Source organism: Artemia franciscana, chromosome 8, assembly GCF_032884065.1.
Source record: "Artemia franciscana chromosome 8, ASM3288406v1, whole genome shotgun sequence".
NCBI classification, from domain to species: Eukaryota; Metazoa; Arthropoda; class Branchiopoda; order Anostraca; family Artemiidae; genus Artemia; species Artemia franciscana.
Genome location: NC_088870.1, coordinates 5,035,517 through 5,049,858, shown reverse-complemented (window position 1 = coordinate 5,049,858; position 14,342 = coordinate 5,035,517). Strand labels below are relative to the sequence as shown.

The 14,342-nt window shown below is 34.3% G+C and overlaps 1 protein-coding gene across 6 annotated transcripts in view; it reads left to right on the top strand.

Moving 5' to 3' along the window:
• LOC136029896 (ceramide synthase 6-like) overlaps positions 1-13,816 on the top strand; it is a 131,570-nt gene extending 117,754 nt beyond the window's left edge. For all 6 annotated transcript variants that reach the window (XM_065708386.1, XM_065708387.1, XM_065708385.1 and 3 more), the window contains exons 7-10: positions 1,079-1,197; positions 7,677-7,821; positions 9,188-9,280; positions 13,567-13,816. In XM_065708386.1, coding sequence (XP_065564458.1) covers positions 1,079-1,197; positions 7,677-7,821; positions 9,188-9,280 — 357 coding nt within the window. In that variant the 3' untranslated portion in view covers positions 13,567-13,816. The remainder of the gene's footprint in view (positions 1-1,078; positions 1,198-7,676; positions 7,822-9,187; positions 9,281-13,566) is intronic.
• The last annotated feature ends 526 nt before the right edge of the window (positions 13,817-14,342 follow it).

Sequence of the window (14,342 nt, the reverse complement as noted above, 5' to 3'; positions counted from 1 at the left end):
TGTCGACATTATTTTCTTTCCTATTGAAGATAGACTTTCAACGAAACAGACCAATGAAGAATTGCAAATCAAGAAAAAAATTGAAAGGGAACTTAAAAGGCCAGAAATGCGTGAACAGAAATCTGAAAATCACGAAAATCTTTAACGACTTTTGAGGATACTAGAAATTTTCCGATCTGAAAAAAACTGGTGTGTAAAATTGTTCCACAAAACTGTAAATGAAGGAAAATAATTGAACAGAAACTTGAAAAATCAGAAACACGTGCATAGAAACTTGAACAGGTGGAAAACATACGAACAGAATTTTCAAAAACTCGAATACACACGATGAGAATTTTTAAAAAGTTAAGTTTGTGTGCACGAAAGTTGAGAAAGGAACATGCGAAGAGAATTCTCGAATTCAAGAATTCCACAAACGTGTGACGCGGGTACTTACGGAAGCAAAAAAACATTTCCTGGTATTCTCGACATTGGAGTGACGGTTTTACTTCGCATTGGGGCGAGCAATGCGTCAAGGAGCCGTCATGGCTTCGCGGCAGGGGGCGCCAGAATGTCGTGGAACACCAGGAATGCCTTTTTGCTTGCGCAAGTTTGTATATCCCACGTTTAACACTCGCCAGAAAAATATGTCATATGCAATAAGCACGTGTGAAATATATATTAGAAAAATGTCCATCTTCCAAAAAATGTAACCGTAAGAGCTCAGGTGAACTTTTATCTGCCCTTCTTAAAATAGTTAAAATCCTTTATAGAAAGGTAGCCACACGTGTTTGGCCCAGAAAGGTAACCATGCCCTATCGAGTGAACATTATATTCCCCTATCCTTGCAGCAGGGAGTATTAAAAAGGTACCTACTGGCTTCAATCTTATACTCAGTTTTCGATCTTCCACAATTAAAGTTTTTGTACAAATCCTGATAAGCTTGGTCTGAACCATTGAACCCATTTGAGCTGGAAACCACCTCAAAACTAGTTCACTAGATTTTGAGAGTCTGTAGTTCTAATGTTGTTATCTTTACTTATTCCAGTTTAGTTCTAAGCCTTCCATATACGTTTTTATATTATTATTCTTTTTACAGGGGGGCAAGCTGATGCAATATATACGGTACACGAAAGCCTGCGATACATTATTTGCGATTTTCCTTCTAATCTGGATAGTTAGTCGCCTTGGCTATTTCCCGTTTTGGATTATTAGAAGGTAAGCTTTGTTGTTAATCATACTGGGCTCTAAAGTCATTAAGCACAAGACCTTACCTTAGTTGTTAGATCTGTCCCTAATCTACAAAAGCCTTTTTCATTCTTGAGTGAAAAAGATGTTCCCTAAATACGGCCGCCACGTTCTTTTGACAACTAGCATGTACGGAGTGGGTCTTTCACTTTCAAACCCTTAGCTTTAGTGGTAGTAATAGTCACAGTAGTAGCAGTAGGAGAATTATTAGCATTAGTAAGAGTATTTTCAGTACTTGAAGCAATTATTCATCCCTGTCATCATGCCTTTGAAGTTTCAAACCTAATATTATACTCCTAATTTGGGAACTAGCTAAGTGATTGGTGTACTGGGTTGGGAATCCTTTGTCCGAGGGCCACAGTCGAACCACTGCGCCCCTCGGACAAAGTGCCCCTCTCGACTGTGCCCAATTATTTGGTCTGAAACGGGGTTGAGTACTGTCACTCTGTAAGCTCATCCAGAGTCGACCCAGCTCTTAATTGGCACTTAGAGAAATCTGGGGAAGTTGGGCAGGAATGGTGTGCCAAAGTACAGGATGGCTGGCCCCCCATCCCTCATTGCACTTCTTGGTTGAAGGGCAGCGAAACGGAAATCAGCACCTCTGACTTGGCTTTATGGATCTATTGCGTTCATACATTCATACATAGAGGCAATACTAAACGCCGTTTAGACAACCTTTATATAAATAGTTTGTTTTTAATTTAATTCACCCTCCCCCTCATCATTCCCTTAACTTTTCACCTATATACCCTTGCTTTTTTTTATTAGTTACAATAAGAGTTGCAGTTGCATCAATAGCGTGCACATATTGCCTTTTCCTCTGTTGATCATCATCTCTGAAAGTTCCAACTAAGCACCCTAAGCCATTCCCTAAAGACATAGCCATTCACCTAAGCCATAAGCCCTAAGCCATTGCACAGAGTTTTATTTCATTTAGTTCAACTCTACCTTAATATTCCCTGAAAACTTTATCTTAACACCCTTAGCCTTAGTAGTAGTAGGAGTAGTAGTTGTGAAAGTTGTATTAGTAGTAGTAGTATTAACAGCAGTAATAGTATCCACAAGTTCCCTTTTGGTCAGTTGAACTTTCACCCCATTATGCCCTGGAGGTTTCAACATTATACGCTAACCAGTTCTTAAGATATTTTCGGTTTGGCCTTTTGACAACCGATGTGTACAAAGTGTGCTTGATTTGGTTCAACTGCCTCATCAACATTCTCTGAAAGCTTCATTTGAATGCATTGGCCTTCTTGGTCACAAAAGGTTAAACATGCCCTCTTTCCCCTATAAAAAAAATACTATATGTAAATAATGGGCGAATTTTATATTACTAGTATTAATAGTAGCAGTAGAAGTAATAGTAGTAGAAAGTGTGTTGTGACTTTTGGTTGGTTTGACGACTCCCTCAGCATGCAGTGAAAGTTTCAACTTACTACTCGAATTTATTACACCGTAATACCCAGAGTACCACTACTAGTAGTAGCAGTAGCAGTCGCAGTATTAGTAGTAGCAGTTTTAGTCAGGCGCGCACCCACGGGGGAGGCCAAAAGGTGCTGTAGCCCCCCCCCCCTCTCAAGAAAAAATTACGTTCTGTTTTCAGTCTGCCAATAATGGATACATCGCATACTGAATACTGCTTTGTGGGAGCTAAATTCCACTACAACTACAAAATAAATAGCTGCATTGTTGCATTCCTAATCCTAAGAAATACATAAAAAAACAAATGAAACTTTTTCAAGCTTTCAAAATGTTTTTAATTTTCTATATTTCAAACCCAGCAAAGGAATATTTTTCACGCGTGCTTGCTTTGTTCGTTTGTGGTGGTGGGTCGGAGAAAACCGATTTTCTCCTTCCACAACCTAATCCCAACTGCGTGCGACCAGCAGCAAGCCTCACCCACTCGCCTTATGGGGTCTGTGTCAGTGTTTGGCTCTTGATCTTTGTTCGCGTTGGCATAAAGTAATTTTTTTTTAGTTTTAATTAGTGACAGAGGTTAAAAGGGCAAGTGTTTATTGCCAGCTCTTTATGTTTCTCTATGAAAGGGCTTTTGACGGACCATTTTGGCAAAAATGAGAGTGTTAACCAGTGGCGCAATGGTAAGTGTATATGTTATATTTATATTCACTTCACACTAACTTCTTAGCTCGTCTTGTGTTGAGCGGGAAAGCAGAGGTCACTCACCACTGCTCACTGTGAGCCTATGTTGGCAAGCCGAGAATATGTTTTACTTTTTTTTTTAATTCAGCTGTTTCCATTTCTCTGCTGTGTATGATAAACTAGTTTAATGTTTATATTGATTCCACGGGTGTACTAGCATTTAGCCGGCACGCTTTACCGTGCCCAAATAAGATGGGTTTTTATTCAAAATTATTAAATTCTGTAATTTTACTATAGAAAAATTAAAAATGTAAATGAAATAATTTTATTTATTTTTCTATCGAGGAGATTAATTACGGTACCTGAAAACTAAATTGGCATTAAACATAACATTAAAATAAAAATGCAAAATAGTTTATGCTGCGACATATATAAAGTAATATATTGGTGGATATGTTTATTAATAATAATTTGTTTAAATTATTTTGGATTAATCTAAAAAATATAGAAAAACAACATAACACATTAAAACATTTAAGTAAAATGGGTCATACGGTGACCTTGATTTATTATAGTCGGTGTAAATAATTAATCATTAAGTAATAATAGTTAATCATAAACAGTTAATCATAAGTAAATAATTAATCCGATTAATAAATCGGATTAGTAAATAATTTATTAATATACACAGGGGCTAACTTGGAGGAATTGTGTAACTATTTGAATTGTACAGCAATTGAGCAATGACAGTTAAGAGTACAAAAATTTGATTTAATATATGTTGATAGTAAATATTGAATTCATTATTATTTTAAACATATTTAGTTCGTTTTGTTTGTAATCTCAGTTATACTAGGAGAAAAAATTAAGTTGTAATCTTCCTTTTTTCAAGTTAACGGTGGTTAATGTTTTCTTTTTTTTAGATTGGAGAGCCTGATAAAAAAAAAAAATTGGCTAGTCCTGGTCTTGATAAACGTGGTAGCTCCAGCCATAGGCCGGACTGTGTCAATATAAAATGCAGCAGTAAAATGTTATGTTTTGCGAAACTGTTGGGCTCTATCTTTTAACTACGGGCTTCCAGCGACGACTCATGGAAAGCAGGAGAGGAAGTTTTTGTATTCCTGGTTGCAAAAGTATAAGCGATACTCTGAGATAGAAAACCGGGCTTACTGCACTTAATGTGTACTTTTGCTCCAACTAAAGTGGGTATGAGAGCATCCCAGGAAACAGGCCGCCTTGTCCAATAAGGATTCCAAAATTGGAAAAAGGCTATTGAAATATTTGAGTCACATTCTCATTTAAATGCCACAAACGTGCCATTATCGATCTCAACAATTTGGAAACAGTTGGGGAAGGAAAGATGAATCCTATAGACAGATCTTTTGATGTAGGCAAAGGCAATCAGGTGAAAGAAAATGAGGAGAGGTTAAAACCCGTAATAGAAATGGTATTTTTCTGCGGACGACAGGGAATAGCTCTTCAAGTCCACAGAGGCCATGGAGACTGCAACTTAGATGCAATGCCAGATGATAATGAGGAGAATTTCAGAGCTCTATTGCGAATACGTATTGAAGCAGGAGATGAAAAATTAAGAGACCATATCAAGTCACGTGATAAAAATGCCATGTATTAGCTGGAACATCCAAAATAAATCATTGATGCTTTTGACAAAGAAATAAAAAGTCACATAGTCAAAGATGTTAAAGAGGCTACCTTTTTCAGTGCGTTAGCTGATGAGAATAAAGACCTGTCGACTTGTGAATAGTTTTCATTTTCTTTGAGGTGTGTCTCTTACAACATGAAGAGTAGTTATAAGGTTAATCAAAAGTTTTTGCCTCTAGAGTCAACGACTGGTGAGGAACTCGGAGAAACACTGTTGAAAGGGCTTGAAGAGTCCTATCTTGAAATAAAAGGTCTTGAGAGGACAAAGATATGCTGGTACATTAGCCATGAGTGGAAAAGTCAAAGGTGCTCAGGCTGTTGTGCAGAAACATTGCCAGAAGGCAGTAAATGAACACTGCGCATCACACATCCTTAACTTAGCAATTACAAATACTGTACAGGTCAGATCTATCAGAAGTTGTTTTGGCACTACTGAAAAATTATGGCCTTTTTTTAACACGTTAAAGAGGCAAAATGTTCTCCCGAGAAAATTGAAATACTTCGCCAAAAACTAAGAAATGCTCAACCAGCTATGCTCAACCAGATGGGTTCAAAAACATAATGCTGTCCTCGTCAGGAAGGAGGTGTACAACCCTATTGTTTCATCTTAGAAGAAACCAAGTGTTGAGATGATAAGGACACATCTTCAGAGGGTCAATGTCTTTTTGACAGCTGTATGTCATTCAGAGCATATTGTAGCTCTAGTAACATCTGAAAAGCTACTTAGTGACACTTAGATATATTGTCAAAAGCTACAGCTCAAAAGCTATTGTGTCAAAAATCTTTGGACTGCTTTGAACTATGCTGAATAGGTACTTTAGAGTCTCAAGTCACTAAGACAGAATGTTGATGAAGAATTTTCAGTCTTGTTTCAAGAGGCACACAAAATGGCCGAATTTGATGAAAATACAGTTAGTGTTCTAAGGGTTATTGGGGGCAGACACACAGAAGCAATTTCTCAGCCGAAAGCACAGAACAGTTTTATAGAATTAACGTATTCATCCCCAGGATTGAAATATTATTTCCTGCATCGAAGAACGTCTCTTAAAGCACAAGGGCATTTTGAACGGGTTTTACTGCTCGCTTCATCCTTACCTTCATACTTAATAAAGAGATTAAAGAGACGTTACTGAAGTTTATGAAGAAGATTTGGAAAACAACAACTTAAATGTGTTGACGGCAGAAGTTTGGCAAGCTTTTCTTTAACGAAACAAGACGCAACACGGGAGGGGGACTGGCTGTCCTCCAATCCCTTTTAAGACTTAAAGTAGACGCTACAACTTTCAATTTTCAATAGAATTAAACCTTTGCGAAGTTTATGCGACAAGTCCTTCCAAACGTAGTACCTTGGTAAAAAAAAAAATTATACGTTGTGCTCAAATTGTTCTTCACTCATGCAGTGCTTTTACGCTGCCTGTGATATGCACCTTAATATTTTGCTACTCTGCCATCTGGCTGATTGTTTCAGATCCTCTCCACTTTTTTCCATAATTTACGTTTTATATCTTCTTCGTGCAATCATTAAAGATTTTTCAAATTTCCTTGTTTTCATTTCTCCTTTTTTCTCATAATTCGGCAAAAATAACTGTTTTCCTACTGTGGTAATTCAGACAGATAACGCCTTGAACGAGTCCCTGGCCCTACTCACTTACCCCATCACCTAGGACAAACAGTACAGCCAAATGTAATCTACCAAATCGAAGGGTCTATTGACATGCAACATCGTCATTAGTTTATATAAGCCATCGTAAGCTCAAAAGAAAAAAATTTCAAATCCAAGGAGCTATTCCCAAATGATCACCATTCACATGGGGTCCTTAGAGGAACACACACCAGCGTTTATGAGTTTCAACGATTTAAATTCCTGACCCAGGCATAGCGACGTGCCTATTCAATATATAAGTTCTTTATGATATCCTTTTGATAAGTGAAGCTTGTAAAATACATGTATATTAATAAAATAATACAAACTCTATACAAGATTAGATATACCCCTGTTAAAACCAATTAGCGATTGAGCCCAAAAAAGCTTTCTAGAAGAAAATTATGTTCCAAAAGCCTCAAGTGGGCTAGAGGATATACTGCTTATTGGTCTCTGGGGACCATTATAATTTAACAGCCTTCAAGGCCGGCACGAATACCACATGTGTGCCACTCCAATATAAATTAATGTTAGAATATTTTTATTTCAGAACAATAGGCTTTAAATTTATTTCTAATTTTCCCCAAAATTAGAGAACGATCTGTTGCAGCAATTCAGGTTAGACAGCTAGCTCTCCCAGCAATAATGTGTGGTTTTGGTGGATTTTTTTTTAATTTTGTCGTTCAATACAAGGAAGGGAACATTTTATCATTATCGTTAATTCAAAAATTAAATTTCTTTAATAAATTGCCTGTATATTTTCAATCAAATTATAATCATTTAAATGAATTCGTTCTTAAGTATCTGTGGTAAATAGTAAGGTTTTTCAGTTATGTCAGCTATTGTTTTATTTCAATCTTTTAGCATTATTGCCTCTTCAGTGGTGCTTTTAGCGTGCTGTAGATCGTTTTTCAGTTCTATTAAATTTATCAGCAGGTAATATATGAGTATGTTAGATCGTGATTCTTTAATAGACTTCTTTACCACTGCTATAGAATTGATTGTTTGTTACCCTATTAATCCACCTAATTCTTATTTTTTCTTCCAGTTCACTGTTTGAAGCTTATACTTTCATTCCATTTTTCCCAGTATGGTACATATTTAATGGCCTCCTTTGCACATTACTTTTTTTACACGTTGTTTGGACCTACTATATTTTAAGGATATTATGGAGAAAGTTTAGCGGTATAGAGGTAAGTGTCCATTTATCAATTTTTTCATAGCTTGGTTTCCTCTCCCCCCTTTCTCCAAGACTAAGAGGACTTATCCTTCAGCGAGGTTTAAAATATGAAAAATACGCTTTTGGATGCAAGTATTCATAAAGGGGGTGACTTTTGCGCTCTAAAACACCTGGTTGAAGGAACAAATTAAAAAAGTTAAATAACCAAGCACGCAAAAAAAGACTAAGCAATCTAAAAAATTAATCATGCTTGATTGTGGTAGAGGTATACAGTTTTTCAAAAAAAAAAAAAAAAACATCATTTATATTTTACTTGTTTATGTAACTCTCGAATTTTTCTTTTTGAGGAAATATTATGAAAGTATTTTCAGTAATGAGGAGTTGAAGACAGCAATGATTTGAATGGAATATATCATTGTTAATTAGAATAAATTGTTCGTCAAAATAGCTATTTAACGATTGTCGAAGCTGAACCATAGAGAAATTAAAACAAGGGTTGAGCAAATACGCAATAGGAAAAAATTATTCCAAAAGAAAGATTTTAAAAGTAATATGTCAAAAAGTAAGAGTAGAAAATTAAGGCTTTGTCGCATAATGAAATTGTATTTTAGATCTTTAAGTACCTAAATGTATACTAAAAGACCTTAGTAGTCAAGAAGCATCGTTAATTCGATTGCCTAGATACTTTATCATCTTGTCCGTCATCTGGTCAATTTCAACATTTCTCAGTTGCTGTGGCCATCTTGTATAGAATTGATTCAGCGGTGTTCTTACAGTAATTAGACCTTGGATAATTGAGAATAAATGATCCAAATAAGTTGCAGAGGACTAAAAGTCGACTGCTTCTTTCCCAGGAATCTCAACCGCTTTGTCCATTTAACTTTTCCCAATTTTTCCCGAAAACAGATACGCAGTTTTTATTAAACTTCCATGGTTAGAAAGTACGATTTGCTTTGATTAGACGGAGACTCTTTTTTTTTTTTTTTTTTTTTTTTTTTTTTTTTTTTTTTTTTTTTTTTTTTTTTTTTTTTGAGGAAAGGGCTGCCCCTAAGAATTTTCTATCATGCTTACGAGGCAAACGCTAAGAAGATTTCTCTTGGGTCAAAACTTCTGTTCTTCTCATTGGTTGAAATTTTCACGGTGAAGAACCAATTAAGTTGAAAAAGGCGATTGGCTTTTACAAAAAAATAAATATTAATTTATAATGATGATCCCTGACGTATCGAATCCTCTTAAATTTTGAAGTGGGAAATTTTTACACTTAATGGGCAAATTTGTTTTTCCATAGCTAGCAGCCATTATGAGAAAAAAATTTGTAGTTGTCTTAAAACTTTATTCCAGAATTAAAAATTTGACTCATTTTATTTTCTCCTTCACAGATCAGTGATAGTCGAAGCTCAAATAGTGAACTATCTGAAGATGAAATTAACACAAATGGATCTACCTCTACACCCGATAACCGAGACGGTTAGGTAAACCCATTTATATATATTATTATCAATTATATTATAAATTTATATATATATATATATATATATATATATATATATATATATATATATATATATATATATATATATATATATATATATATATATATATATATATATATATACAACATATATAATTTTTATATATTAATATATAAGTATATATATGATATATAATTAATATATTTAATATAAATTTTTTATGTATTAATATATAATTTTAATATTTATAATATATAAATATTAAAAATTTATTTTATAATTATTAGTATTAGTGAACTCGGAAGTATATGGTTAAAAATTTCAACCCTTTCGGGTAAATCTGTAAACTATGTAAATTGGACTCTGTAATCATGTGATAGCCATTAAATTAATTTTTCTTAGTGATATGTGTCTCCCAGAACTGTTAATACCCTCTGTGAAATATTTTTTCAGTTTTCAACCAACTTATTTTTATATATAAAACTTCGAAAGCTCTGAGCTTAGGTAATATTTTTCTGCAAACGTATCTATTAGCTTTTTTTATTATCAGCCAAAAGTGGCTACTTCCCTATATGGACAATGTAATGATTTTCATGTATAATCTAGTATTTATTACACCAGTGATCAGTAGTACATCACTGGGTTCAGCTCGGGATCACGCTGTTCTAAGGTTATACCCAGCGATCTTATAAAGCGAGCGATTATGATGTACAAAATTTCTGATTGAACTCTTCAACATTAGATACTAAAATATTATAATTCAGCATCTTGATTTATACATAATTCAACCAGTGGCGTCGCTGAGGGGGGGAGGGCAGTTGCCCACCCTCCAATAATTTGGAAAATAAGACAATTTATTAAGTAGCTTTAAAACTGTTTAAAAGCTCGTTTTACATTTGCTCTTTACATTGAGCAGGTATTCTCTTTAATTAATCCATGCTCGTTTTTAAGATTAGGGAAACGATGAAAAGAGAGGTCCATTACATTTCATAATAAGTTCCACATTAATATTTTCCAAATATGCTGCCTTTGAAACCTTATCATCAAGTAAAAATTTGAGCCTGTTTATCCACATTCGCTCAGGACAATTTTTCCCTGATATTTAAGGTGCTTTTACTTCATAAAATCTATCAGTTCAAGATTAGATTCTTTTGTTTCATAACTTTTAAAAGCGGAAATGAATAAACCTTCTAAATCTGCAAATAGGACAGAAATGGAATTATTGAAGAATAATAAGGTAATTACAAAGTAAATACAATTTCCTGAATGAAAAAAAAAATCATTGAAAAAGAACGCAAGCCTTAGTGCTTTTTATAATGACATTAGTACTATAACTAAGTGCTTTTTATAATGACATTAGTACTATAACTAGATAGGTCAAATCGGTTGTAGTTTGTTCATGGAATTTGGTAGAGGGCAATCCACTCCAGGCATGATTTAATTGTTTTAATCTTTATTTCAAGTGTATAATTGAAACTCCGTTTCTCGTATTTGTCATCGAAATGCCTAATAAACGATGCCTTACGTTTCGGATTCACGTACTAACTCATAAATGTAAAACTACCTCTATGTATTACACAATACTTACTTCTTGCTATTTTTACTTCTCTAAATGTTTCTTTTAACTAGCTCCAAAAAAAATGCTAGTGTGCTAAAAATTATGACTGAAATTAGTTGCATTTCACATAACGCCAGCGCTACTAATGGGACATTTATCTCTGCATCAGCACGATGTACGAAATGTCTGCTGAGAATAGAGTAAAGTGAATTTAAAAATATATATATATATTTTTCTCACAATTTAGAAATTTTGTGTGCGCGTATAAGCGGTACGAACCCATTCTCTTTTTCTATTTTTATCAGTTTGATCGTGCAGCACCAGGAGACTGAGCTTTGCTTTATAGGGAATTATAGACTTAAAAATGGTATTCAGTGTAACCCCCTCCGGAAGAGTTTTGTATTAAACTTTTGTGTAATTTTTATAGAATTTGTTTTTTTAACAAAGATACAAAGGGGATGGTAACTTTCAAACTCTAGGAGTTAATTTTCCCTTCCAATTGGCATCCCTGGCAATTTTTATTCAATTTAAGGTTTCTGCTGTAATGATGCCAAGAATTGTTCAGATTTTCTAGATGTTCTTGGTCAAACAATACCTAACGGATAAGTTGATAGTTCTAACTTTATTTTTTTTAATTTGAAATTTGAATTTAAATTTAAGATGTGAAATACGGTCGCTATTTGAATGTGGGGAATGTGTCACAATATAATGTTACACAGCCTGTGGTAATATTTCAACCTATCCTGTATCTTTGCTTAGACAGCGCTATTGCGCTGCCTGTGATGTTTGTTCCGGCTTTATGTGGGCCGCTGATACCATGCTATTTATTAATAAAAATTGGGCGAACCTACAGAAAAAAAATATCGATTTAACAAAAATCCTAAATAATATTTCAATAAATCACATATATTAAAAGTTTAGTACAACAAATTAAACCTTACAGAATCAAAACCCATTCAAAATTACGAGCAAATGAATAGTAGGATAACCGGGGCTATTATAATAGAGCTTGGTTCAATTATGAAATTGAGCATCCTCTAGTGGGTGTGGTGGCCTGGGGAAGTCGAGGGGGAATATGTACTGTAGCATCAGTGGCGACTCTGGCTGAAAAAGCCGAGTGCCCATGCCACATTGATGTACTACTACGGTCTGCAGCAACTCGTTGCTGACAATTTTAGCAAAAGCCAAGCACCAGCACTTATATTTATGATTGTTTAATGTGTGTTTGTTGTTTATGATGTATTGGATAATGTCTTTAAATTCACGAAGTAGCGTATTTGTTAAATAGTTACTTTTCTGCACTACCACTTGAATATCACCTACTTAGGTAGCACCCCCTCTTGCCCTCCTCAATACAAATATTGTAGTTACGCCCCTGAATTAAACTACTATTATTATAGTTAAGATAAGCTATAAATTGCATACACTATAAAATACAACACACTTCAAATACACTTCTGACTCTCCGACTCCTGAAACTTGAAGCTATGTATATCGTTTTTAATAGCTTCAAATTAATTGCTACATTAGGGTTTTCACCCGAGATTGTTTTACCCTTCTTCGGACCAAAACTGTTATTTTGTATCACAAAATGCCAGAGAAATGCCATTTAGTTTCACATAATGCCATCGTTTGCTTTCGTGCGATTACATTTGCTACCTAAAAAAGGCATTAAAACTTTTAATACCCCTTCAGATTATTGTGATCTTTGTGATTTTACGATCTTCCTGTGGTCTTTTGTGATTACTGGTTTGGTCTGGTTTGATACGAACAATCCAGAGAAAAAAAAAACGAGTGAACATGCATCTGAGTGAATACGACTGTGTTTTGTAGGCAAATGCCTGAAATCTCTTCCTTGGTTCTCAGTAATGCTGAATTTGATGGCGTAAATTTCATCAGAATCATCAGATGGCGTGCTTCTAATTTGATATCGTGATCTGATGAATAATTTTCATCAGATGGCTTGCTTCTTTGGGGGGATGTGTTGAATTTTCAAAAATCATTCGAATTCTCTTAGACCAATAATTTTGATAACTCGTCGTAAATTTTAAATAATTTTATATATTTGAAATCACAATGAAAAGCAGGCATATACTGATGCTCAAATTCGTTTTATTAAGAATTTCGGTTACGTCAGAATCTTGCCAGTTTTAACTTACAGTCCCCCATCACGAATTATTAGATTTTTATTTCTATTATTTAATCGTTATTTCATTCTTATTGTTGTTTATTTAGTGCTAGAATCTGGCCAGAGAGAAAAAAACATTTGTAATTGTGTGTGTGTGTTTTTTTTTTTTTTTTTTTCAGAAACTTCGTTCGGGCAAAGGAGGGAGTTTGTTTCTTCACTTTTACACAATTCTGACTCAAATAAATGTGAGGTTGTCAAGCCAGAAAAAGAATTAAATTAAAATTAATTTAATTTAAATTAAATTAATTAATTAAATTAAAAATTCAAAAATTAAGAATAAGTCTGAAATGGACTTCAGTATGGTTTGAAGCTATCACCACTTCTCATATCTTTCTGTTTTTTCCTTGTTCCTATGTCTTTTTTTGCATTTTCTTTTTGTTAACTTTGCTTCGATTTTGAACTTTTTAATGTTTGCACACTGTTTCCTTCATTCGTTTTTGCTTTTTTATTTTGTTTATCTAGTGTTGTAAAGCCTTTTAATGTAAAAAAAAAAAGGTTTAGTCCTTTTTAATTTGAATTTAATTCCGTTTTTATTTGTAGGTCGTAAGTGTGCCTTCTCGAGTCTGCCTCAATAAGTCATTTTCTCGAAGTGATATCTTAATTTTTTTTATCTACCGCCTCTGACAGTAACCGCTTGTGACTTAGTAACTGCCTTGGTAACCTTTTATTGTAACTGCTTATAGTATCCTTAATTTTTTAACGTTTTTTGGTCAAACGACTGAGTGAAGTGTTTTTAATTTGGTATCATTTTTTCTAACTGTGAAAATTAAAAATGTCTGTGTTTGAAAAACTCAATGAATTATGCTTTGGTTTTAAACTTTGAGTGTCTATAAGAATAGACAGAGTTAGGCCCACCATTTAGAAAGAAGGGCCAAGCCATGGCTCGCATAAACTTCGGTGTCTAAATAGTAATGCTTCAAACTGATACAAAAAAAGAAATTATATCTTTACTCCACCTATTCCTTTTACCCATCTCTTTCCCGGAACACATACTAAGAGATGAAGTCTGACTTCAAGGTTATGGGATCCACTTCAATATTTTCTTAAGTGTTTCAATATTAAATACTCAATTATTCAACATTCAGTACTCAAGATTTTCCATGCCGAGAACAGTGGCAAGGTAACTTGAAAATGTATTAAAATGAATTATATGTTGAGCTCTCCTGAAATTAGTTGGACCCGTCTATGGTTACAACGAATGTTGCACCAAGAGAGCAGGGCTTTATTCAGGATTTGTTCGGAGTGGGGGGGGGGGGTCGAAAAAAAACCTTAAATACGCTTCAAAATTTCCCAGTTGTCTAAGACAGAAATAGTTT